The following is a 27665-nucleotide window of genomic DNA, read 5'->3' on the forward strand; positions in this document are numbered from 1 at the left end:
AAAAATGGGGATGAGACTTTAAAGCACAGCAGACAAGATGCACAGCACTCACCCCCCTCCCCCACCGGGTCCCTGATTAACAAACTGGGGATTTGGTCCGCTATCCTAGTCTTCTAGTGCAAAGTCCTGTCCAGGACACCCATGCCCCCTCTGTCCGGGCCCCCGCGTGTTCAGGACCGCTGTGTGTAAAGCCCTGGGCGAGAAGACAAGGGAGAGAAAGCTGGAAAAACTGACTCAGACAAGGCTGGGGATGAAGCTTGAGTCGGTTCGGATGGTCAGTCCGAACTCTTCGTTGACAGAGAAGGAAGCTCAGGCCCAGGGAGGAGTCCTCCTGGCTCAAGGTCACCGCGACGGTCCAGCCCCGACGGGAGAGAACTCCCCCCAGGAGCTGGACCCTGCATGCACACAAAGGCAGGCTTCGGGACGGATGGGAGGCAAGACCCGGGGGGTGGGGGGGTGGGGGGGAGGCTCAGGGGCCAGAGGAAGCCTCTGCAGGTCGAGAGACACCTGGGTCCCCTCCTTACCAACTCCAGCACTTGCTTGCCAACTGGGTTTGGAGTCTCTTGGCTTGTTCGTCCTTAGGGACCAGAGAAGTGACTCAGTGAAGCACTTAGTACGTCGTTGGCTCCAGAGGGTGGGGTGTGACTCAGGAGTCACTCACAGAGACTCAGCCGCAGCCTCCTCCCTGCCCCATGGAGCCCGGGCCCGGCACCCAGGGACCCGCCGCGCGAGACCCTCCCGCGCTCCCGCGCTCCGGATCGCGTTCCTCGCGTCTCCACCTGCCCCGCCGGCTTCGTGCGGGTGAAGACGCCCGGACTGCGAACTCCAGGGCGGGGAGCCCGCTGCCCTCGGCGCGGAAGGCGGGATCCCGGGCCCCCCATCCCCCGACCCCCCGCTGATTCTGGGCGGGCCCAGCCTCCCCTCCCCCTCCCCTCCCCCGCGGGGGGCCCGCGCCCCTCTCGGCCGCCGCGCTCCGACTCCCGTCCGCGCCGCTCGCCCCCACCCCCTTCCTTTCCCTCCTCCTCCTCCTCCTCCTCCTCCCCCTCGCTCCGCCCCCAGGCCCCGCCCCGCGCCCCGGCCGCGTCCCCCGCGCCCCCCGCGCCCCCGGCCCCGGCGGGCCCCCTCCCCGGGGAGGGCTGCGGGAGGGGAGCCCCGGCCCCGCGCGCCCCCTCCCCGCGCGCCCCCTCCCCGCGCGCCCCCTCCCCGCGGCCCCCCGCGCGGCCTCCGGCTCCCCGCCTCCCCGCCTTCCCCTCCTCCCGGTGACGTCCGGGTCCCTGCCCGTCTGAAAACTCCGCGCCGCGGCGGTGGAGGCGGCGGCGGCGGCGGCGGCGGCGGCGGAGGAGGCGGCCCGAGCGCGAGCGCGAGCCCGAGCCCGAGCCCGAGCCCGAGCCCGAGCCCGAGCCCGAGCCCGAGCGGCGGCCGGGGAGCCGCGGGGAGCGCGGGGGCGGCCCGGAGCCTCCGCCCGGGGTCCCCGCGCCCCGCTCGCCCGCCGCGCTCCGAAGATGGTGGCGGCGCCGTGCGCCCGGAGGCTGGCCCGGCGCTCGCACTCGGCGCTGCTCGCGGCGCTCACGGTGCTGCTGCTGCAGACGCTGGTCGTGTGGAATTTCAGCAGCCTCGACTCCGGGGCCGGGGAGCGGCGCGGGGGCGCAGCGGCCGGCGGCGCCGAGCAGCCGCCCCCGCCCCCGGCCCCGGCCCCGCGCCGCGAGCGCCGGGACCTGCCCGCCGGGCCGGCTGCAGCCCGAGGCGGCGGCGGCGGCGGCGGCGGCGGAGGACGGGGGCCCCCGGCGCGGGCGCGGGCGCGGGCGCGGGCGGGCGGCCCCGAGGAGCCCCGGGCGCAGCAGCCGGCCGGCCGGGGGGCACTGCCCGCGCGGGCGCTGGTAAGATGCCCCGGCGGCTCGCGTCCCGGGGGGGCGGGGGGGCGGCGCGGGAGGCCGGGGCGGGGGGGCGGAGGCAGCCCTTGACCCCGGGCGCCCGACCCGGACCCCCACGCCCGCCGGCTCCACGTCTCCTTCCCTGGACGCCGGGGCGGGGTCCCCGCCGAGCCCGGGGTGGGGGCGCGCCCCATGCCGAGTCTGAGGGCCGGCCCCCTGGGGTCTGGGGAAGTTACCTCCGGAGGAGGCGCTCTGGGGGCTACGGAGCCTGGCCGGCCCCGGCCCCGGTCCCCCGGTCCCCCGGCCCCCGTCCCCCGGCCCCCGGCCCCGGCACCCTTGCTGGGCGCCCCGACTGGCGCTGTGCGTGTGGGTGTCGGTGCGTCGCTCACCGCCCGAGTGCGGGATCGTGCGGGATCGTGCCCGGGATCCTCAGCCGCCGCTGCTCCTGGGCGGTGCGCACAGCATCTTTGGGGGTTTCGCTGAGCTGAGTGCGGACGACTCCGTCCCCTGCTTGCCGCCCCCTTGGCTTTTCCTGGATCGGTGTCCCAAATCCCCGGCCCCCTCCCTGCACCAGGGTTCAGGCTTGGGCGCCCGGGCTTACTTTAGGTCGGTCCTCCTGTCTGCCATCTCTGGCTGGCTGCGCCTCCCGTCTCTAACCTTGTCCTCTCCCGGTGCCCTCTCTGACTTTGGTCACCCGCTGTCCCTGTCCGGTGTGAGGGCATGGCCCCTTCTCCTAGATGGCTGTCCCTGGCTCTGCGTCTTGCGCGGAGCCGATTAATGTCACCAGCTCTGTGTCTGACCACATCATCACGACTTCTTCGGCTCCTGTGCGTTTTCTTTGCCTTCCTTGGGTGTGAGCAGCCTGAGCTCTGAAACTGGTTTTTCTGCAGATCTTCGGGGCCATCTGGGCGTCTTCCTACCCTGTCCCCAACTTCTCCAGGGGTGCCTTTCCCATCTCCTCTGGGCTGCCTTGCTGAGCCCGCTGAGCTAGGACACGGAGGACAGGAGGTCAGAGTGCCCACCTCTGGGCCAGGCTCTCTGCGCCCTGTGGGCGTCCGTGTCTGTCTTAAGGAATAACGAGGTGCGGTGTGTCCGTCTGTGTCTTTCTCATGCCATTCGCCTACGAGGATTCTCCTAGCCCTTGGGGGACATCAGATGCTAGGGGTTACTTTCAGGATCCTTAGACACAGAATGCATGTCTGTGGTGTTTCTCGCTCTGGGAGCCCTAACTGAACACTGCCTTCAGACACAGCGTGATGCTTTTTGATCTGTTAAACTTCTTTGGAATCAGCGGCGACGACCCTCTTAGCCAGAGCGTGGCTTTTTGTGCCTGTGGGCTGAGCCAGCCCCAGGAGGTGATGTGATGGCATTTCACATCCCTGGCTTGTCTGTGTGGGTAGCAGGTAGACGTCTTTCCCTTGTTTGTGGGGAGGAGAGTGGAGTGAGATTGCTGACGGAGAACCAGAACATTCCCAATGTCCTGTGGCCTTTTATTTACAGAGAAGGGTTCTCCCAGACACAGCCTTTGAACTCCCAGGGTGAATTGTGATGTGTTTGGGCAGAAATGCAATTAGAGGTTCTTTCTGGATTTGGAGCCCTACTGGGAGGTAGGGCGCGAGGGGGTTCGGGACACGCACTGCTGGCCCAGAGTGGGAAAATGTAGGGTGAACGTGGGGGCGCGGGGCTTCCTGTATCCTTTGTGTCCGGGGTTCAGACAGGCACCAGGAAGGTGTCTTTGGGTGCAGAGACCACCTGTTGAAATAAGTGGAAAGGAGGAGGGAGGCCTGGATTTCTTCCTGAGTCCTTGACATGTTGTGTATTCCGTCCACACCCCGTCTGTGTGTGCCTCAGTTCGGTGTCGTGTTCTCTCACCTCCCAGCTCCGCCACAGGGAGGTTTGCAGTTGGGAAGGGAGGTGGGAGCATGCCATTACCTTTCTGCATTCCTTGTGGAATGCCAGTCCCAGCAGCAGAGTCGCACTGCTTGCTGAAACTCTGCTTTCATCTGCAGGTTTAATTACTGTCCCTCTACTCACATCTCCCCAGGTATCAATTTCTTTGCCCTCTGTCATAGACATACATGTGAGGGTTTTTTTCATCCTCCACCCTTCCCTGTGGGTGGCTACCTTGCTGTCGTGAACTGTCATCTCTCCTGGATTTGTGTTTAATTTTTTCTGCTTGTCTGTCCCCGCTTTCACCTGCCCCACGTCTACCCCCATGCCCTGCTAGATCCTGAAATCACAGTGCAGACGTGCTGGAGGGATCTGGGGATCTGTCCTTCTCTAGCTGTGCCCACCCAGCCCCTGCCCTTCCATGGAGCTCAAGGAGACCAGAAGGGGGCAGGCTGTTCCCAAAGTCCAGCGACGCCTGAGCTTGGGTGTAGGCTAGGAGCGGACTAGCTCTTTTCCAAAGCCACTAAGGCCCTTTGCAACATGTGGTTTGTCTGCAGACCCCGCCGGGGCTGCTAGCGGGAATGTCTTAGAGATGGATTCAGGAGTGGGACGTTAAAAAAAGAGAAAAATCCCTGCGATTTTCCAGATGGCTCTCTTAAAGAGCTGGTGAGACACGTGCTTGGGACATGATGCTTCATCTCTGTGCTCTCTTGAGGGTGGGGTTGGAGTGGGACAGAGCAGGTGCTTGTTGTTCTTACAGGCAGAGGGAATCTGCGGCTGGGTGCTGGTGGTGCTGGTGGTGTAGGTGGCTGCGTCCCGGAGTGTCAGGCAGGTGGTGTGTCTAGAGCATTTTCTAAACAAGACCTTGCTGCTTCCTTGAACTCACTGACCCAGAGCTCCTCGCTCGCCACCCTTTTATGTCTGGGGAGCTATGCCCCAGTGGAAGGACCTGATTGTATTTTCGGTGCATTTTAAGAAGCCGAGAAGAAACACGCAGTTTCTCGAGCACAGTCAGAGACGGCATGAGGATGGTGACAGGATGGGCATATCTATGAAAGATTTGCCAGCTCCTGTTTCTCTCCGCCTCTTCCAAAGCTCTTAGATATTAGAATTACCGGGTGGATTGCTGCAGAGTTGTGGCTCGAGTCCTTCACTGGGTCTCCAGTAAGCTGTGGATTTGACTGTCATCTCAGAATTTAAGAAACAGATGGGCTCACTTATAAAGGGCGGGAACACACTGGGGAGAGTGTCAAAAAGATCACACTCTGGGTTCTGGATAGATTGGGGACAAATGAAAGAAAGCCGTGTGTGTTAACGTCAGGAACGGGTAATTTCTCTCCCTTCAGCTCTGGTGATCCTCTTGAAGTCGTCGTGTTATTCCTTGTGCCCTTAGAGAAACTGCTACCCAGTGAGGTTCATTCAAGGAACCAAATCTTTAATTGCCCTTCCACACACGTGCACCTGTAATGTAAAATGGGGTTTCTGTATCGTCTGACCCCTTGGAAATGTTGATTTTTTTTTTTTTTGGCAGAAATTCCTCATGCTTCACATTACTCAGATAACTCAGGACTTTTTCAGATGTCGGCAGTGACTTTGAAAAATTGGTTCACTGTATCCAGATCACCTCTGGTTCTAACAGCCTGAGAGGTGTGGCTTCTCTTTCTATCCAAATGCTTTGAGGCCAGAGAGAACAGAGGGTATTTTATTGATGGTTGGAGGTTTTTTTTTTTTTTTCCCCACACTCTCAGTGGGGTTTTATTTTGCCTGAGCAATGCATTACACTTTGTATACAGAAATATGCATCACTGAACAATATTTATCTTACTGCAAATGTTGCCATCTGCTTAATCATATACTGGAAAATGTTAAATAGAACAGATAAATAAAGGAGAAATTATTAGACACATAGGTATAGGTATGTAATTGTACACATACTTTTGTTTTCCTTCCAGTCTTGTCACACTCTAGACATTCTCTCTGGTTTATCAGGCTTTCTTCTTAATCTTGTAAAAGTTTGTATGCCAAAAAATACTTGCTGTTTTGCAAATAAGAAGCCACGGTGTTAGTCCCTGTTTGCTGGGGATCGTCCCAACTTTGATCCATGTCTTAACAGGAAAGGAAATTTGGTGTTTTGAGCTGGGTAGATATCTGACATGGTGTGTGTGTGTGTGTGTGTGTGTGTGTGTGTGTGTGTGTGTTTCCCCAGAAAACAGAATATCCTTGAGAATATCTCTGTAGTCAGGAGCTGCCCTCTCACCCAGAGCTATTTATGATCAGTAGGACCATAAATCTGCATGCAGAAAGACAAAAATGCATGGTGCCAACATAATCGGCCTGCATAGGGTACGTGGCTCGAGGGCTGACTTTCTGTCTGGCTCTTGGTGAATACTGCCCTAAGACTTGTCACTTAGGAGAACTTCTCGTTCTTGTTTTCTTTGCATTTCCTCCATTTCTGTGGACCCTGGTACCCATTTACCAGAACCAAGAAGAAAATACATTGGGGAAAACTAAAAGCAAAATATAAACTCAACCTTAACGAAACCCGAGTTCAAAGGAAAAGGTGTGGGAGCAGGAGAAAAAGTCGTACATAGGAAAGGTGTGCTAGGCCCTGCACCCAGGAAAGAGACCATTAAGTGTCCTTGAGTCGACATAGCTGGGTTGAAATGGGGCTCTGCTCTTTGCCACCCTCCATGACCTTGGGCTAATCATTCTGCTTTACTCCTCTGAAAATCCGGGCTACCTCCTAGGGTCATGTGAGGATGAAATGTATTAAAACATGTGAACTGATTGGGGCCTGGCACATGAACATGCTCAAATGTGAGCTGTTGTTCTTACAAAGAAAGTCTTAGTATGTTTGAAAATAAGCAATTTTTTGCAATTATTCATTTTCCCATGGAAAGTCGGGTTTGAGTGAAATCCAAGGCAGCAGAGTGCATCCAACGCTTGTGTGTGTGCCAGCCCTGGAGCAGGATGGAATGTGGTAGAGGGAGGAGCACTAATATTTATTGAGTGCCAGCTGTATGCCAGGCATCCTTTAGCTGTTTTGCATACATCATGTTATTAAAATGCTCACACACACACGCGAAACAAAACATAGCAAAACAAAAAACAAAAAAACCCAGGATGGAAGGAGGTGCTCTCCAACTCCTACAAAAGTTAAACTAAGGACACCTGGCTAGAAGTTGCTGGTCTTTTGAGTGCTGATCACGTGGCTGGGAAAATGAGGACTTTGCAGATACTGTCTGCAAATCTTTACTGTCTCAGAGAATTTCCCCAGCTGTGTGGGATAGGACTCTTGCTGTCCCCATTTCACAGATGAGGAACAGGCCCAGAGAGGCAAAGCCGCTCGCTCGCTGGGAGTAGCAGAGCTGGGATTCAAACCTACCTCTGTCTGCCTTACTCTAGTCGACCCGCAGGTTTCTGAGCACCTTGTGGGTGCAGTTCTTTGAAAAAACTCGAAATGCAGCCAGACTAGTCTTGAAAGTCTTTATGCCACTTTGCTCACTTCTTACTGCAGATTTCCAAAAATGTGCCAACCCTGGAAAAGGAGCAGATATGTAGTTTTTATTGAATCAGACCCCTAAATAATGACACAAATAGGGAGTCATAATAACAGTAATGAGTCTCTGTATAGCAGTTATAACGTGCCAGGCACTGTTTGAAGCCGTCCTTCTGTATTAACTCATTTATTCCCTCAGCGAACGTGTATTTTGGTTGCAACAGCCAACAGTCCCGGTGCTTACTATAACCAGGCCCTGTGCTGGGTGCGTTACAAACATTAACTCATTTAGACATCATGCTGCAGAGGAAACTGAGGCAGAGGGAGGCATTTAATCAACTTTCTCAGGGTTCACAGTTGTAAATGGCAGAGCCAGGATTTAAACCCAGGCAGTCCTGGCTCTTAACTGCTCTGCTCTACACCCTCCGTCTTATAAACAGCTTGTGATGGTGCCTAACCTTAGAACCGCAGAGCCCACTTAAGGAGGCACACAGGTAGTTGATGCGGGCATGATGCCCAGCCCTGAGCACGGGATTTTATGGCCCTGGAATGGAAGGCATCACCCTATAGCGAAATACGGAGCGTCTGAACTTAGGGTTGAACTTGAATTGCTGAGTTGGCCGGAAGAAGGAGTTTTTAATTCAGCTCTCTCGAACCAGGAGAAGAAGGAAGCAGGGTGCTATGCAAGGTTCCTTGGCCAGTGGAAACAACCTTTCCTTCATCCTTCCTGGCTCTCCACCCACCCAGTTAAACACTGCTCTGTGGTTCTCTCCGGAGGAGCCCATGAGCTGCCTGGGAGCCTGGGTGAAGCAGGGAGGTATCTCTAAGAACACGTGGGCCGATTGTCTTGTGGGCACTTCCTTCTGTCTGCAACAGAAACTACCCGTTTGCCCGCAGATACTCATCAGGTTGTGCCCCTCTGATCCCTGTGGTTAGGGCTGCCTCCTCCCCCACTGGAAGGCAGAGGTGTTGAAAAGAGGGCAGCTGACGGGCGTCACCTTAACCGGCTCAACACTGGTGAGCTGGGAGCCTGGCATTGTCAGTATCAGGGCCTGGGAGCCCAGACATGCAGCCAGGTGGGGAAGAGGGAACACCCAGAGGCATTTCTTGAGTCTCTTTTGGAGGAGGATCTCCCCCTCCAGGGGCCCCCTGTGGGCAGTGCCATGGGTTTGGTCCGTCACTGGCCTGCTTTGTCCCCGCCACATGACTGCTGGCTTATCTGGATATCTAATCCAGGCTAATGTGTCTGCAGATGCTAATGACTAGCATTTCTCCTCCCTAGGAATCCTTTGCTGTAATCCCTGGCCATGAGAAACCCTGATGGAGCCTGAAGGAGTCAGGCCTACAGGGTGGAGAGATGGATGCAAAGGTCCCTTACCCATGGGGCGCAGATATTGTGACTGTAATGCTAACAAGGAGGAGGGTGAGGGGGATTTCTCTTCTTTGAAAGCTTCAGGGAAGTCTTCAAGGAAGATGCCGTAAGAAGGTGTGATCTTACGAATTCTTTTAACATGCTCCAAGTTAAAGGCTAGGCTAGTCTCATCTCTGTTTTACTGATTTTACTGATTACGAATAATAAAAACTAAGGCAAGAAGGTGGATAAAGGTTGAACAGCTGTGAATTAATAGGGATTGAAGGTCGGTGATGACTCCACACACTGCATTCTTAGTCTCTTTCCAATGGAGTAAGTCCCTTGTGCCTTCCTCCCCTCTCATCTGTCCACTCATAAGTGCGCATGTGTGTCCATCCATCCATCCGTCCAACTATCTATACATGTGTGTGTGTCCATCCATGTGTATGTCCATCCATCCATCCACCCATCATCCATCCATCCATCCGTCTACCATCTACCCATCCTCCACTCCAACCATGAGAGCACACCAGGCACTGTCCCAGCACTGGCATTACCTTCATGATGTGCTCTCTGCCCTCAGGAGGACCAGTCCAGTAGGTGAAGGGTAGGGCCATTGCTGATAATCAGAGAGGTTCCTTTCACATCCCAGCTTGATTCACTGCCAGTCTCACTTCCCCAGGGTGGCCTCTTAGACACAAGAGGAAAGGGTCCTCTGGACAGATTGGGGGCCAGGAATAGAGTGATTCAGGGGCCTGGAAGCCCTCAAGTCTCCCAGCACACCCCAAACTGCCAGACATGAGGTCTAGACTGCTCCACCCATGAGGCTCAAGCTCTTCTTAGGGCTTAATAAGGAGCCTGGAGATGAGCAGTGAGCTGCCTGAGGTTTGCAAGGGGAGCAGGTGGTTGGATGCTGCAGAGCCCAGGAGGCATGTCACATGATGTGTAGGGGCGGGGAGGGGGCAGTGGTCTGACATTTGGAGTTCACAGCCCAACTCTGCGTTCATACCTGTGTGACCCGGATGCGTCCCTTCACCTCTGAGGGGTTCAGTTTCCTCATCTGCATTGTAGGAAGGCACCTGCCTAGAAGGGCCTGGTGATGAGCCCCAGCTCTGGCCCACAGTCAGGGCTCCTGATTTCCTTCCTGATGATAGATGTTTGCAAGAGAGGCCCTCAGATTCATGGCCCATGGGTGGGTTTTGTTTGGCCCACACTGTATGTTAAAATAAAAGGGCAAGAAACTTAAGGATTAAGATTATTGGCATGCCTTTAAAAAGTCACAAGGTCTGAAAGCACTGGGCCCCATTCTTGGCTTGTTTTTCTGACTGGCCGGGGGGGGGGGGGGCTGTCCCGAGTCCTTCCAGATTCCTGAGACACCCCTCTCCCCCTGACCAGGGTCTTTTCTTTCCCCTGTGATACCTAAATGGCCCCTTTAAACTGCTGAATTTGCAGCTTCTGTTTGGAAGATCTGTGTGTGCACTGTGATGAGCTAAAAATAAGTGTCTGTGGTCACCTTTCAATTATCCCCATGTGGTTTATTCACAGCACTTATTTACCTCGACTGCTTTTGCTTCCCCTGGGCATGATGGAGGTTTCCTTTCCCTCCTTCACTGCTGGTGTGTACCCAGAAGATGCAAATTCTTACAAGGATCAGACCATTGTGAAGGCAGTGTCCTCAACAAAAATAGAGTCATGCACTCTACAGTTTGGTTAACGGTTTCCCTTTTGGTGGGCATGCGGGGAACGTACTGTTCTGAATTGTCTGGCTTCCACCTGGTGTGCTTCCCCCAGCCCTGCCCCACAATAACATGGGTTGGGATGTTGAGAGTCCCCAGAGGTCTGGTTGGAAGGTGGAAGGTGAACATTCTAGAGCACTGTGGCTTGGATTCCGAGGCTGTCAGGGACAAGCTGTCACTCTCATCTTTTTGTGCCTTTTTGGCACTTCTGTGAGATGATGCTTATAAGCCCAACAGCCCAACTGCCCTCATTGGGTTGTGAGGATCTAATTCAATGAACAGATGAGAAGGTGCTTTATAATCCCTGGGGGACAAGGAGCAAGTAAATGGGTGAAATCACTAGAGCTTTCCCACCCACCCATCCATCTGGGCATTAATTCAAGAAGTAGTGCTTGAGGGGCTGCCGTGTGCTGGACAGTGTGCAGAGTTTGTGGGGAGGACAGACGTGCCCCTGCCTTCATGGATTTCATGGTTTCGGGGCAAGAAGACCCCTAAGTAAAGAGAAACAAGAAAAAATTTAAAAATCAGATTGTTACAGGTGCAGCCATGGAAGCAGTTGGGGAGCCTGAGAGAAAATGAGAGGCTGTGGGTGAGAGTTTTGGAAGGGGCAAGTGGATTAATTTTATTTTTGGTTGATGGACACTTTTGCCAAAGTAGGTCCAGACCCAGGAACCCCATGCTATGGTTTGCATTGCTAGTTCTGATAACGCTGGTGATTAAAGCTTTTAATAGCGTTTCTGTTCATCTCTCTGCAAAATCGATTCAGTTCTGAAATTTGAGGTATATTCTTTTAGATGCTTTTTTTTTTAAATGTGCTACATAAACAAAAGTGCACATTATTCTAAATGTATGGCTCAGCAGAATTTCACAAACTGAACACACCCAAGGAACCCAGACCCAGACCACAAATCAGGGCCTCTACAACATCCCAGATGCACACCTCCCCTGCTTGGTGGGTGAACATTTTCAAAAATTGTGATACTATATAGTCCTTTACATGTGTATTCAGGAAAATATATAAATATGACCATTCTATCAAAACGATAACTTTGAGGCTCTTATTGCTTAGCGTGTGAGTGAAGTGACATTTAAGTGAGAGAAGTTGGTTAATGTAATGAACATGCATGAGTAATAATACCAAGCCCTCATTCTAGTCCTAATTCTGGCCTTGGTTTGGATGGTGAATGACGAGGGGGTGCCAGAACGACTAAACTTTGGGAAGCGTATGATTCACCAGTTTGGAGATACTCCCACTCCTCTGGTAAACAGCTGTGCCATTTTGTTCCGACGTCGGAGTGGAGAGGATTTCAGTCGGACACTAGGAAGAACCGTGTTCTGGGTCTCTCTGAGTGGAAGTCCCCGTTGTGGGCCTTCTCCGATGGGCTCAGTAGCTGTCTATGTCGCTCCGACGGTGATGGGGCCCCTCTGGCCCGACTTCTAGACTTGGGTCTGGACCCTTCATGTGCATCTCCTGGATTGATGCTGAGTGTTCGCTTCATGGAGACTGTGCCTGCGAGTCCCCCATGTGTTACATGTGGAATTAACTATGATGAATGAGTTCCCAGATGGGCCTGTAATGACTCTGTTAACTTAACCCCGAATCGAGACTCTCCTGTTCAGAACCTGGGTAAACAGAACCGCATGGCAACCCCAACAGCGATTCAAAAGGGCAGTGGAGACAGCTAATCATTTTATAATGAGCAAGGAGACAAGCAATAAAAACAGAGCCCAAGGACAGCATGATAATTTCGCAACGTCTTAGCGCTCAACCAGGCTCACGTTAATAAAATAAACAAATGTTTTGGTAGTGGAGAGCTAATGTATACGTTATTTAAGGGTAGTATTAAAACCAGATTAGACGGATCAAGTAATCCAGGGGTTACCTCATTAAGCATCCTCTCTTTGGGGATGTGGGAAAGTAGTTCTCTTTCTGTGTTTCGTCTTTCCTTGTGAAATGGGGCTTTATTAATTAGAGATGTAATGGGAAATCTTTTTTTTTTTTCCTCCAGACTAGTGGCTGTTTTCTGTTTACTTTTTAATGTAGGACCATGCTTTGCAGATGTTCTCTTTGAAATAAAAGCCTATTCATTGTCTTTCTCTCTCTTTTATCCCCAGCTCAGAAGGGGCAGCTGTTATAAAAGACACAAACAGAGAACCCCATTTGCTTGTCATCAGGCGGTTACAGAAGATTCTATTCCTGATGTAAAATACTCTCATTACCTGCTTTTCCCCTTAGTCCTATTCAGGAATAGTCTCAGAATTAATTGTTCCATCTGATTCCCTCTTGTTTAGAAGACAAAGTGTTGGCAGTGACCAGGCTAGAGGAGGTGATGTGGAGGCGGGGTGCCTTCGGAGGAAACGGCCGGGTTCGCAAGTGGGCATGGCCTGGGTTCACTCTTCTTAGGTCGAGGGCTTGACTACTGGCTTGGCTTCCTTTTTGGGTGAAAATCACATGGACCAAACAGTCTGTCGGAGAGGGAGCAACTGATATGAACCCCCAACGAAAGCAGACATGAGAATGGGGTGAGGGAGCAAACCCAGCTCCAGTCTGGGCTGCAGCTGAAGTAATGGCAGCCCTGAGTCTTCTTCCTTCTTCTTTTGTTTAAAAAGTTTAAATCACTGGCCAACATCTAAAGATCAGTGATTTTGAGTAAAAACTGAATGTGGAGCTCCTATTTAAAAAGTGGAAATTCTGGGGGTGCCTGTGTGGCTCAGGGTTTTAAGTGTCCGACTCTTGATTTTGGCTCAGGTGGTAAGCTCAGGGTTGTAGGATTGAGCCCCGTGCTGGGTTCCACGCTGAGTGTGGAGCCTGCTTAAGAGGCTCTCTCTTGCGACCCCTGGGTGGCTCAGTGGTTGAGTGTCTGCCTTGGGCTCGGGTCGTGATCCCAGGGTCCTGGGATCGAGTCCTACATCAGGCTTCCCACGGGGAGCCTGCTTCTCCCTCTGCCTGTGTCTCTGCCTCTCTCTGTGTCTCTCATGAATAGTAAGTAAATACAGTCTTTTAAAAAAAAAGATGCTCTCTCTTTCCCTCTTCCTCAGCCCCTCCCTCCTTCCCTCTCTCTCTCAAAAAAAAAAAAAAAAAAAAGGAAGAAAGAAAGGAGAGAAGTTAGTTGAAATTCTAGACTTCGTTCCCAGAGAAGTAGACATTTATGGGAGGGGAGATGGGGCTGTCCCTCTACATAGGGCCCCACTCCCCAGCTTGCCCTGGAACCTGCCCATCAGCATTGCTTATTTGTGTTACATGAAAGACTGCTGTTAGGATACAAGTTACAAGTACACAGCACTCAAAATAATGAGTAATTAGTAATTGCTATTATGTATTACATGCTCGCTGGGTGCCAGGCACTGTGCTAGGCAGCACCTCTGGACTATCTCCCTGAATCATTTACAACGACTTGATGACATCATCAAGTGACATCATCCTTGTTCACAGATGGGGACCCCGAGGCCCGGAGTGAAGAACTGCCCCCAAGTCATTTACAATGACTTGATGACATCATCCCCATTCACAGATGGGAACCCTGAAACCCGGAGTGAAGAACTGCCCCCCAGTCACAGAGCAGTACACTTGCAGTGTGAGCAGGGAACCCACGTGCACACATCATGCAGAATGTCTTCGCAGAGCACTTCTGGTGAGCAGTTCTTCAGAATGGCTCTGCGAGAGGGTTGGCACTGTTTGCCCATTGCATCGATGGAAGCATCAAGGCCCAGTTGTGGGTGGGGTACCCTACGTCACCACCTCCAAGTAATGTGTGAAAGGTGACTTTCCATCTGGCCGCGGTGGGTGTCAGGCCACCAAGGTTCCTGCCAATCCTGGCACACAGAGCAGGGCAGGGTGGTGGCCTCCATCCCCCACCTACAGTCTTCGAGCAGTGAAGGAGCATCTACAGGGGAGGATGGTGAGAAATTGCTGATTTGTGTTAAAATAATAATTACAGCGATAATTACAAGCACGGGTTTCAGTGAGACCTAGCTGCTGGCGGTGAGAAGGCACAACGAACTGCGTATTCCCTCGGAATGGAGGGGAAGCTGGGCTTGGCCTCTCTCCTTTGTGCGGGTCCAGCACGGGCTTTGCTGCAGGTTGAAGGCCACGTGTTTTGCCAGATGCTGTTTACATTAACGGGATTGCTGGCAGGTTTCCATGCGAGGAGGAGCAGGGAATCAGGTGGATGGTGTCTTTTCCCCACAAACCCTAAAGGAGATAGCCTGGCTGGAATCCGAGGGGGCCCCTGCCCTTAAACCATGGAACCCACCAGACCTCTTAGAAGCAAATGTGGTAGCGCCTAGAGGAATGGGGATTCAGATCTGCCCCTGGTTAAATACTCTAGCATTGGCTGCTACCCGGCCTTAGTGAAGGACCCCCAGCTGATTCAGGCAGGTGGCCGCGATTCCCTTTACACTTCTGTTTTTGAAGCCGACCGAAGAGGCCTGTCCTGATTTTTAACAACTTGCTAAGTTTCTCTTGGAATAAAACCTATGCAACAAAAAAGTGCACAAATCATAAATGCACAGCTCCCCCAGTGGCCGTGCTCACGTAAACCAGGACCCAGATCCAGAGCCCAGAACCTGACCGCTCGCTGCACCTCCATGCCCCGCCAAGATCATTTTCTTTCCTACTTCCAGTTCCCACATCTCCAGAGGCAACCTTTATCATGACTTCTGGCCTCAGAGGTTACTTCTACTTCTTTTTGCTTTTCTTTTTAGAAACAGAAACACGCGATCTGGATAGCTTTGTGCCTGGTTTGTTTGGCTTAGCATTATGTGAGATTAGATGATGTGAGATTGTATCAGAAGTTGGCGAACTACAGCCCTTGGGCCAGATCCGAGTTGCCAGTTTTCTTATGGCCTGTGGGCTGAGAATGGGTTTCACATTTTTAAGTGGGTGGTGGTGGGGAATAAATCAAAAGAAGAATGACGTTTCATGGCATGTGAAAAGTATAGGAAATCTAAATTTCAGGGCGCATAAATAAAACTTTATTGGAACACATCCATGTCCAATTCATTTACATACTGGCTGTGGCTGCTTTTTGCCCTTGAATGGAGGAATTGAGTAGTTTGGACAAAGACCATGTGGCCCACGAAGCCCAAGATCTTTACTATCTGGCCCTTCACAACACATTCCTGCTGACCCCGTGTCTATAGCCTGTCGTGTGTTTGTAATTGCTCATTCATTGTCAGGTCGGGTTGCGTTGTGGAATGTACCACAATTTACATATCCATAGTGTTTATGGGCCTTTGGGGAGTTCCCAGTTTTGAGCAGAGCACTGCCTTGAGCATTTTTGTGCAGGTCTTTCACTAAACAAAGATGTTTGGTAAACATTTCTGTTAGGTGAACGTACCTAGGAGGAATTGGTTTAAGCACTTTTTTTTTGGTTTTGTTTTTAATGGGTTGATTTTGAGAAACGTATTTTCATTTGGAGGTCTTACTTTTCCTGCTTGATGATACTTGCCTGTGTTGAGACTCAGGATCACGGCCCACTTTCCAAAAAAGTAATTAATCTTGCAAAAGAGAGAGGGTCAGTAGAACCCGCAGTTCATTAAGGGGTCTGCTGTTCTTCCAGCTTAGAACTTTCAAGGATGTTGGGAACCTGCGTGACGTTAACTGCTTGAGCTTGCTTTTGGGAGTGGTGCCATCATTTCGTTTCTAATGCCGAAGCCATATCGTTCAAATGACTCTTATCTTTATGTGGCAAAACAGGTCTTGCTGAATTAGGCGAGTTTTTCAGATGTCACTCTCTTCTTTGATTGACTTCTGTTTATCTGTCACTGCTCTGGTTTCCTTGCTGGGAAGCAGATGAATACAGCTCTACATCCCCAATCAGATCTCAAGCCTCCAGTAGCATGTGTCATCTCTCATTGAAACGCTGCGCTGAGATGTCCCTTCAGGGACTGCCTGAGTCGTATGTGGTCACAGCCACGGAGCCGAGATCCCCCACCCCCACCCCCCGAGGAGCTGCCTTCCTGTGCCACTGGCAGTGTTGAGCGCGTGGGTCCTGCGTCCCCTCCTGCTTGCTCGGCCCTCCACCATGCACTGCCCCACTTTTGCAGGCAGAGCTACTCCCAGGGCTGGGAGAGAAAGTCAGGATTCCCCGGGATCCACCCGTCTCAGGTTTGCTTGGCACTGCCTGAAAAATGACTTAATATTCTTTCTGGGGCTTGCTTGAAAGAGCCCGGTCAGCTTCCTGCTCCGGCCAGCACGCTCTTAGGAGCCTGCCTGCTGGTCGTGCCCTGTCCAATCAATAGGCACCACGGAAGGTCACCACGGAAGACTTTTCAGCTGCTGTTTTAAGATTTCTTTGAGAAGAAAGTTGGACTGAGTGGCAGAGGGGTCAGTGGCATTGAAACCCGTTCTCTGGTGTAATTTAGTGTTTATATCTGACTCCGTCACTGGCAGTCTCAGATATAGTCTTTAAAATGGGGCTGCAGTGCCATTGTATGATTCCTGGCTGTGGAATTCCTAGATTGGAGCAACTTAATCCTTAAATTCTGACAGTTTTGGGTTCCCCACCAAGTGAATGGTTCGTTAATTGACCTTCTTTACCAAGGTAGGGGTGTACGTGTGTGTATGTGTGTGTGTGTGTGTGTGTGTCTGTGTCTGAGCCTGAGTATATATGTTTATTCTAGGGAATGGTCTTTTTTTTTTTTTTTTTTAAGATTTTGTTTATTTACTCATGAGAGACACACAGAGAGAGAGAGAGAGAGAGGGGCAGCAACATAGGCAGAGGGAGAAGCAGGCTCCATGCAGGGAGCCCGACACGGGACTCCATCCTGGTATTCCAGAATCATGCCCTGAGCCGAAGGCAGACGCTTTAACCACTGAGCCACCCAGGTGTCCCTGGTCTTTTCTTTTTTAAAGACTGTTGCCAAATATGCTAAGATGCCCTAATTAAAATTCATAATTAATTTGTCTCAAAAGAAACATAATCGTTTATTTTTTTATTTTTATTTATTTATGATAGTCACAGAGAGAGAGAGAGAGAGAGAGAGAGAGAGAGAGGCAGAGACACAGGCAGAGGGAGAAGCAGGCTCCATGCACCGGGAGCCTGACGTGGGACTCGATCCTGGGTCTCCAGGATCACGCCCTGGGCCAAAGGCAGGCACCAAACCGCTGCGCCACCCAGGGATCCCCATAATAGTTTTTAAAAGTAGAAATCTTTTGGGCCTCATTCATATAATAATATTTATTTAAAATTAGCCTCTCAAAGGCAATCATTTAGAAATGTATACAAATAGACATCTTCTAAATAATAAATCAGAGAAGAAACCAAACCTGGAATTTCTGATCATAGGGTTTTTAATGAAAATGAGATTCCTTCATATCAAAACCTATGGGATGAGGCTAACACTGGGCCCAGAGGAAAATTTATAGCCCCTTTTCTTTTCCTTTCCTTTCTTTTATTTTTTCTTTTCTTTTCGAGAGAGTGCGCACACCTGTGCACGTAAGCTGAGGCAGTAGGACAGGGGAGAGGCAGGGGTGGAGGCGGGGGAGAGAGAGAATATATTCAGCAGGATCACAGTCAGTGCAGAGCCCCACTCGGGGCTCAATCTCATGACCCTGAGATCATGACCTAGAGCCAAAATCAAGAGTCAGATGCTTTACCGACTGAGCCACCCAGGCCACCCCTATAGCCTATTTTAAAAGCACTTCAGCTTTTGACATTAAATGTGAAAGATTAAAATGATTACCACAGGAGTCCACTTTTTATTTTATTATTATTATTTTTTTAATCATTGAGCAAAAAACTGAAAGAAAGTAGGAAAGGGCCATAAATAAGAATAAAAACCGAAATTCATGAAACATGACATAAGTGCGGAGGCGTTGCACCATGAGATCCTCTAACGACTCACCGGCACAGAACATTAGTCTGGTTCCTCCTGGGGTTTGAGTCTGGGAATAGACTGTGGGTTCCTCATGCCCAGTGGTTGCACAACGCTTCTGTTGAGGCTGGTTGAGCGAAGGAAGCAGTTGGGGGCCGGAGGAGTCCCTGCAGTCTTGTGCTGTCTGGGCCGGTGGGTGAGATGTCATCTCCTGAGGCCGAGCAAGCCTTACATTCTGTTTTCCTACTGAGCTCCTTCCTCGTGAATGATAAGGCCGCCAGGCCATTGTGTTGTCCTGCAGAATCCAGTGACTGTCCTACCGGTTCCTGGTGACCTCAGGTTTGATGCCTGCCCGGGTCTCCGAAAGCCAGCCTTCTCCTCGTCCTGGAGTTACCTGCTGGGGTTGGGGAAGGGTCCCTGGGCAGACGGGCAAGAGGCATCTATCTCACTAAGCACGGAGCTGGCTACCCTCCAGCAGACGGGGTGCCAGCCTTGTTAGCTGGGGGTTTACTTTGGTGACCGCCCAGCAACGTGCATCGGCAGTCTCCCAGGCGTCCTGCGCCAGACTTTTCCATGAGTACATAGCTGTACGGGTTCGCTCAGGGCGTCTTCCTGTACTTAACTTATTCATCCCACAAACACTACCGAGGGCCTGCTGTATGCCAGGCACTATGCTAGGAGCAGTGGGTAAAACGGGGACCCTGCCCACCTGTAGCTCATGTCCTGGCAGAGGCGACCATGCGTCACGGAGGGGAAGGGCTCATCAAGGCAGGCTTTCCCGAGGAGGTGACATTTAAGCAAAAACAAGTAGAAGGTGGTTGGGCATGGACTGGAGGAAGGGCGAGGGGGACAGTGTGTGACATTTGTGAGCAAGAGCAGGATCGTCCACTGGGGACAGGCGAGCCAGGGCCAGTGGTAGCTTCCAGGCCCCTGTATGGTGTTCTGGGACCAGGGTCCCCTGCAGCTCCATTCTTGTATCCCTTAACGCCGGTTCCCTAACACCTAAAAACATCGACTGGGTTAGACATTGGGTGATTTGGAGCTGGAACACCAGCAGATGGGAAAAGTTGACTGTTGATGGTACAGAACTGCTCTGTCTCAGTGGAGCTCCTCTGTGGTTGTGGCCTCCCCACCTCCAGCAGAAAACCTCCCTCTGTCTGCCACCTGCCCCTCTAGAATGATGTCCCTTTCTCTCCCCCGACCTCCATGTCAGGTCTCATCTGGCCTGGGTTCCATTCTCCAGCCGTTGGATTGACAGTGGCGTCCTGCACCTGCCCAACCTGGTGGCGTCCACCCCCAGAGGTGGCAGAGAGACGGGACTGCTGGCCCTGGGCCTGGCGGCAGCGTCTACACACCACAAAGGCTATGCCGTGCTGGGATCACTTGCACGCTTTCCAAAGCAGATCTGGACTTCAGGAGTCAGGACAGCTGGGGACCAGCCCCTGCATTGCCTCTTCTTTGTGTGGCTTTGGGCGGCCTGTCAGGGCCTCTCTCTTCCCATCTTTAAAATGGACATTTCTAGGTGGTCCCTTATGATCCCTAATTTTAGGTCTTTCGTGGTCTTCTGTGCCCAAGTAATACATACCTTTCCTCCTTCCAGCTGTGAGCTGCACCCCTCAGAGAGAGCTGCCGGGAGCCTTATGCACCTGCTCTGTGTGTACAGGTGTGGTTGTGTGCAGAAAAGGGCCTTATCCCCCCTAGAATCCACCCCCTTCTGCCTAATGATGAACTCCGGTCTCTTATGACCTTATTGGCGTTCCCCATTACCTTCATGATTGTTCTCTGGCCCTAACTCCATCAGGGTGCCCCCCCCCAAGTGCTAGAATGGTGAATGGCACATAGTAGTTGCTCAGTAAACGTTTTCATTTCCTTCGGAAATCGCAGGAAAGATCAGATGATGAGACGCTCTCAAAGCCAGAGCTATGGAGCCCTGCTTTAAAATGAGATTGTGAGAGCCAGAGCCCAAAGATTTCTCTAGAACTTGTCACACGGTTTCTTCCTGCTCCCCACCCATACTGACCGCACCTTAAAATTCACCGTGTGTGGTTGGTACCTGACACAGAGGCCCGTGGATGAGGATGCTGATGATGACGCATGGCGATTATAATAAATAATAGCAGGTACCATTTATGAATCACTGACCACGTGCCAGGCACTTTCCTTTTAATGCTTCCCTGTGGTGCAAGCATTGTTGAAGTCACTGTTTTGTGGATGGAGGAATGGGGCATGGAGAGGGGAAGTGACTCCCCCAAGGCTGCACAGCTGGTAAGAGGGGGATCTGCATTCTAACCCACGCAGGTTGTCACAGAGCCCACGCTCTTAACCACCCCGTGTTCCCTATAAAGTGATTGTGAATTGGCTGGAACCAGGTGGACGGGGACAAGTGGGGGGTGGGGGAGATCGGCTCTCCCAGCCTCTGGCCCTGCTCCCATCCTCCTGCCCCCTTCGGGCTCTCCCATCCTCCAAGCCCTCCAAGCAGATGAGAGGCTGAGTGCTGCGGTCTAGCCTGGACCCAGGCTGGGGCTGCACACTGCCCCTGGCCCTTGGCATGCCAGCCAGGCCGCGCAGATGCGGCGGGGGAGCACGGAGGAGAGGCACCAGCACCTCATCCCAGGGCGAAGCGGATGTGCTCTCCGGGCTCAGGAGCCATGCTCTGGGCATGTGTGAGTGTGAGCAGGGACACGGCGTGATGTTTGTATGCCGCTCCCCCCCACGTGTCCCTGTTTGTCTCAGCTGAGGGGTGCGATACAATGGACCAGGTGAGCCTGTGGATTTTTTTTTTAAAGAAATTATTTATTTATTTTAGAAAGAGCACATACGAGCAGAGGGAGAGGGACAGGGAGGGGGAAAATATCTAGAGCAGACTCGGGGCTGAGCATGGAGCCTGATGCGAGGCTCCATCCTACAACCCGGAGATCATGACCTGAGCTGAAATCAAGAGTCAGATGCGTAACAGACTGAGCCACCCCCGGCGCCCCAGCAGGTGGATTCTCATGCTGGGCTGCCTGAGTTGAGATCCCGGCTCTGTCACTTACCAGCTGTGTGAGTTTAGGCAAGCTGGGCGAAGTCTCCGTGCCTCAGTTTCTTCATCTGTAAAATGAGGGAGTCATGGGGTCTACCTCAGAGGGCCGTGAGTTGATACAGGTAGTTCACTTAGCACAGGGCCTGGGCACATATTAAACACATAAAGTGCTTGCTAGTGTTATTACTTTTAATGTTTATAGGAAGAGGAGGAGCTGGTCCTCCTTCCTCCCTCTCTCCCAGGTGGAAGGGGACAGGATCCTGTTCCGAGTCAGCTGGGCGTGACTGTGGCCTTGAACCAGTCATGTGACTTCTTCGTACCCACTTTCTCATCGAAAATTAAGGTGGGGATTGTAATAATGATCCTAATTAACCTCATTTTAAGATGCATATTTTTCCTACTTAGCAAATAGTATTTCTAATACCCAGGATGAATTCTATCAATTGGTGTGTACATTTCCTTAATGTTTCCTCACACACCCCATTGCCCCCAGACTGCGAGAGGAAATCCGCGATGCCTCTGGCAAGGGCAGGCTGTTAGAAGAGGCTGGGTGTCTGTGATGCAGCCAGCTAGGCACTTAGTGTTTTTACATGCACTGTCTTATGAGATCCTTACCACAGCCCTGGGGTGGCGGCGGGGGTGGGGGGCACGTACCGTTACTCTCCCATTTTACAGATGTGGAAGCTGAGGCATAGAGAGAGCAAAGGCGGCCTGCGTCGAATCAGGCCTGTTCAGCCGGCAGAGCTAGCGCTCGACCCCTCATGGGTCTGATGTCAGAACCTGAGGGTCTTTCCGAGGCATCAGGTCGCATCCCTTCTTCTCCCCAGGATGTGAGAACGTGTTCCTAAAGACAGCCTCAAGTGTTTTGGAGGGGAAAAAGAAAAAAAGCTATTGGTGGTCTTAATGGCTCATAAACCCTGCCAAGTAGCAAGCAAGTTCTTGACCGTGAACTTGGCAGGGTGACAGCACGTCCGGGAGACCCTCACAAGTCATGCTTTCTAGAGAACACAATGTTTTCAGAGCCCGGAGCATTTTATAAAATAACGTGGGATTCATCCCAGAGCCTGGCACAGGGTCTGGAATTCTTGAGCTCTGTTTTCCAGTTGGATTAAACTGAGGTCAGACGTTCTACTCCAGAAGCCTGAAGTGAGTCACGCAGCCCCTGGCCCTCGGGACCCTCCCGGGCTCTGGGCACCCCGGGCCCTTCCAACCCCACCTCTCCGCCCCGGGTCCAGGCGGGTCGAGGTTGGGGGGCTCTGGGGGTCTCTGGGGGGAAGGGAGGAAATGAACAGCGGGCGGCGGCCTGACAGCTTAGAGCAGGGCTGTTGGGCCGAGTCCAGAAATTATCTTGCTAACAGTGACAGTCTATGAGTTTGTGGGAAGCGAGGTCGTGAATAATTGATTGCTGCCAACTGAGTTGTGGAAACCATTTTCAGAGATCCCGATCTGCAGGCTCGCCGAGGGAGGGAGGGGACAAGGGTGAGGGCTCCCTCGTCCTTCGAGGCCAGGCGACATTCGAGGCTCCTCCTTGTCTGCTCAGTGAGCTTGGCCACGGCTTCTGGACTTGGGGGAGACACTGGCTGTGCTGAGCCCGGCAGAGGGCCCAAGGAGAGTGGGCGGGGAGGACCGGCCTCGGTTCTCACTGGGCTGGTCGCACCCAGGGGTGGCTGGGCCTCCCTCCGGAGTGTCGCAATTTCAGAGCAACCCCTTGGGTCTCTAGAAGGGTTCCATGGGAATGGAGGCTTCGGGGCCCTTCTCCGTCTGCCTGACCAGCTGTAGAGCCAGGAGCGGCCGTGGGGGGAGCACCGTGCTTTCTGAGCTTGACATTTTGGGGCCCATGTCACTCACCTCATTTCTAGAAGAGGCAGTGTCACCTCATCATTGGAAACTGAGGGTGTGAGTCCTGGAACCCCTTACTGTTTGTATGAGCTTGGACTAGACGTACTATCTCTTCCTGCCTGTAAAGTCGGGATGACAGTGGTCCCTGCTTCAAAAGCTTATTGTAAGAATTAAATACGTTTGTTTTTAGGGGGGCCTGGGTGGCTCAGTCAGTTGAGTGTCTGACTCTTGATTTTGGCTCAGGTCTTGATCTCAGGGTCGTGGGATCAAGCCCTGCATCAGGCTCTGCACTGAATGTGGAGCCCACTTGAGATTCTCTCTCTCCCCCTCCCCCTGCCCACTCCCCAAGTAGCATGTGCCCTCGCTCTCTCTTAAAAAAAAAAAGCAAAACTTAATTTTAAACAGGAAAATGAATATATGCCCAGATTAAAAGAAACCTGCCACTTTGATGTCATCTGGTCCCTTTAACAGCCCTATGGGGAAGGCAGGATGAGAACAGATGCACAGATGAGGTGATACAGGCAGAAGAAGAGTTTCCATGTGGTTCCAGAAGCCACACCGCTGGTTTAAAGAGGGGCCCACCCTCTTTAGTGGAAAGGCCTGGGTTCAAGTCCTGGTGCCATCACAGAGCAGCTGTGAGACTCTGGCCAACACCGCTGGCCTCAAGTACCAGATGGGATGATAACATCACCTCCTACACTGAGCAGTGCAAACACTGATGATCATTCATCTGTTCAGGAAACACCGAGTGCCTCGCACCTGCCAGGTACTAAGAGCTAGAAATAGATCTGTGAACAAAAGTGCCCCCCCTCAGCCCTGTGGCATTAGCATTCGAGAGGGGGAAGGCAGATAATAAATAATAAACGTCTTAGTAAATACATGAACAAACAATTCTAGGGCAGGTTTCGGCAAACGTTTTCTGTAAAGGGCCAGACAGTGAATGTATTAGGCTTCACGGGGCCGTATAGTCCCTGTGGCAACGATTCCACTCTGTCCTTGGAGCGTGAAAGCAGCCAGCGACAGATGGCCTATCTGTGTTCCAGTAAAACTTTACTTACGAAAGCAGCACACTATGACCCCTGAACTAAATCTGGCCCCCTGCCTGCTTGTCCCTTATCCCCCAGCCTGCCCCTGGACCCCCTGTGTCCCTGACCCCGTGTTTCTTAACGAAATGTGGACTCCTTCCCCATCTTTCCTCCCTGAGGGAATCAGGGGCCCATAGCTCATAGTCAGATGCCCATAGATCCAGCAGAAGCCTTCTGGCACCTTCTCTACCTCCTCAGACCTGTAAGAAGGCCTTGCTCAACTCTACCATATAGATAAACCTTATGGGGGACTTGAATAGATGGAGAATGAGCGCTTTCCAGCCTTCTTGTTGGGAAGCGGAGGGTGGATGAACCTGATTGAAGGAGGAGGAAAGATGGTGAGGACCAGGAGAAGCCCAGGATGGGAATGAAAGAGAGGCCTCTGTCCTTCTTGTGGGTTTTCAGCTTGGTCTGGTGGACACTATCTGCTTTTAGGCTGTTACATGGTGCCTTGATGTGTTAGAGAAAAGTGCCCACTCCAGGTAGAGGCATGGCTCGTCCCTAAAACAGTGTTTATGCATAAGAGAGGTGTTGCTCCCTCTGAAGAGAACAGACCTGAACTATGGAGCATGGCTAGATTACTCCCTCACTGGGAACTATGTGCAGTGCCCAACCTGCACAGCTGTACATGATGGCCTTGTGTAGGGCATCACCTGTATTCAATAACAGGTGATCACTTGCCTCTCTCACTTCTAACCCTAAGGAGCTATTCCAGGTCTCTCATATGTGTGGGTGCTCACCTACCAAATCCTCTCTGGGATTCGGATCAGGCTCCCAGGCATCCCTCGAGAGCCTAGCATTGTATAAGACATCACCATGAGGTCCGGCGCCTGTCAGAGAGCTGTCTTCCCAGTAGTGTCCAAACTTCCTAAGAGTCCCCCCTCTTTATCCTGTTAGGAATAAACACCGTTTTCTTAGCTCCCTTCAGCTGCCGAATTGTGCCTTGGAGAACAAGCATTTGTGTTTCCTCGGAAAAGGCTCCAAAGGGAGATGAATAAACAAACTGTAAACAGCTGTTTCTCCTTTGGTGACAGGATTCAGACAATAGACCCTCGGAGGGTATTAATCAGCTGCCTTTTCTGCAGCAACTTTGCATCCCGGGGCTGCTGAGGAGCCTCCATGCTGGGTGCGACTTGCCGAACAAGCAAGGAGGAGCGTCTGGAAAGTTCCTGTGCTGGCCTCGTGGCAGCCACCACCCCAGCACAGCCCCACGCGGACTGGTGCTCTTTCCAAACAGATGTCCGCGCAGCTGTTGGGAAGGCTTCCAGCTTTCCTTGCTGGCAACCTCTTGGGAGAGATCCTTAGGTGGGAAAGTGGCCTCCAGCTGACTCCCCTTCCTGTGGTCACCTCTTTTCTTTGGAAATGGACAGCATGCAAACACCACCCAACAAGTATTTATGGACACCCGCTATATGGGCCAGGCACTATGTGAGGTTCTTGGGCCAAGTCAGTGATCAGCATTTAATTCAAGAGGTATTTACTGAGTACCTACTAGATGCAGGCACAGTTTGAGATTCTTGGGATACACCTGTGAACATTCGCAAACAGCAATCCTTCCTTCATCTATTCTTTCAACTCATAGTTTCAGAAGTATTTACTGAGCATCTACTATGTGCCAGGTCCTGTCCTAGGAACTTGAGGTGAAATGAGGAACAAGATGGACAAGGTCTCTACATTGTGTCCCGGAGGAGGCCAGGCCATCCATCAGAGATGTATAAATAGGATCAGTTCGGGAAGCAGTGAGTGCGCTTGTGCAAGCAGAAAAGATGCAGGTGCTGGGGGGTGACGGCCACGGCGTGGGGCTGGCTTGGCCGCGTGATGAGGGAGGCCTCTCCAGGGAGGGTCACGCAGGCACAGAAGCCCCATGTGCGAGGGCACAGTGAGGTAGGGGAACGTGGCTGAGAGGTGAGGGAAAGGAAAGGGCGGAGGGGCTCGGTTGCATGGACCTTGGAAACCGGCGCTTGGGATTCAGATTTCATTCAAAATGAATAGGAAATCCTCATGGAGCTTAAGATAGAGAAATGATGGGCGCTGAGCTTTTAAAACAATCCCCCCTGGTCTAGACATGATGACAAATGCTGTGTGGTTTTCTGGCTTGGGTCCTGGAACAGCAGAAGTCGTTGGTGGAAAAAATGGTGAAATCCAAAGAAAGCCTACAGTTTAGGGTCTCCGTGAATGGGGTTGCGCCAGCGTTGATGTCTTGGTGTGGCCCGATGAGCTACGATGCGGCGGGGTGTGGACGTGAGAAGCTGGGCGAAGGGCATGCACTGGCTTTGTGACTTTCCCACAAGTCTGAAATTATTTCAGAACAAAAAGTATTCTTTTAAACATCCATCTCGGGACCAGATATTAGAGGCATCCCCGAAAGCAGGTGAGAATAGAGTCGGGGAGGCCAGTTAGGGTCTTTCTTCTGAGGTCACCCGGCTGAGGGATGGTGACCAGGAAAGCACAGTGGTGACACGGGCCGGGACGAGGGGGTCCTCTGTAGGCGAGGGATAGGTCTGCAGCCCCCGCTCTTGAAGATCTTTCTGCCGCTGATTGAAGTCCACCCAATCAGCTCCAATTCAGCTGCTATTTTGTGAGCATCTTCTGGATGCTAAGTGCTGTGCTGAGGATCAAAGTTAGTACTCACATCTGTTCCCAGCCAGGATGGACTCTTATTTACACCTGCTTTTGTGGAAATTACCACCATCACCTTTGGTAATGATGTGGAGTGAGTGAGTGTGTGTGTGTGTATGTGTGTAATGCCTTATCCTCCATTTAGGGTAACACCCATGGGATCAGGGGGTTAATTTTGCTTATTACTGTATTTTGAATGCCTGTCATATGGCAGGCACTCGATAAATACAATAAAATGTGTTTATATTATATGAATATAATACCGTATATAAATACCATGAAACTGCAACAGCAATAATAGTAGTAAGCACTTAAGGAGCATTTGCCATTTACCAAGCTCATTTTAAGCCCTTAGCGTGGATTTTAATCCTTGCAACCCTAGGAGGTGAAAACTATTTTCACCCCGGTTTTATGGGAAGGTTTAAGATCTTTGCTCAAGGCCACGGAGCAGAGTCAGGATTCGCACCCAGGCCGTGTGTCTTCGGTGGCCCCGGTCTCTAAATACTGAGCTACACTGCCTGCTGTAGAACGGATGCAGAATGAATGGGTAACTTATCTTTGCTGATTGAAGCAACGTGTGTTCATAGAGACAAAATTTAGAAACCAAAGATGAATGTGTGAAGAAGAAACTGCAAATCTACCTTGACGCTACTCTCAGTGTACTTCTCTAGAAGAGGATTAATGGATGAAATCGCTATTTTAGTGGGAATGTGATGGTCTCGTCGTCTTCTCTACCCGGAGAGAATAAGGATGCAGACAGCTGGACTTGGAGTAGGTAAGGACTTGGGAAGAGAGCTGCAAGGGCTTATGGGAGGATGCCTCTGCTTCTTCCCAGCATCCCCTGAGGTGGCCTCTGCTCCTTCCATCAAGGCAGGAGAACCCACCAAGCTCACTGGAAACCCAGAGCTGTGAGACCTGCAGGATCTAAAAAAGGA

General features: G+C 52.0%; 1 protein-coding gene across 1 annotated transcript in view; it reads left to right on the plus strand.

The window, feature by feature from the left end:
• The first annotated feature begins 1487 nt into the window (after positions 1 to 1487).
• The window catches only part of XYLT1 (xylosyltransferase 1), a 306482-nt gene continuing 280304 nt past the window's right edge, over positions 1488 to 27665 (plus strand). The window contains exon 1 of the mRNA XM_077906747.1: positions 1488 to 1877. Within this exon, the coding sequence (XP_077762873.1) occupies positions 1503 to 1877 (375 nt within the window). The 5' untranslated portion in view covers positions 1488 to 1502. The remainder of the gene's footprint in view (positions 1878 to 27665) is intronic.

The sequence above is a fragment of the Canis aureus genome, chromosome 8 (genome assembly GCF_053574225.1).
Source record: "Canis aureus isolate CA01 chromosome 8, VMU_Caureus_v.1.0, whole genome shotgun sequence".
NCBI classification, from domain to species: Eukaryota; Metazoa; Chordata; class Mammalia; order Carnivora; family Canidae; genus Canis; species Canis aureus.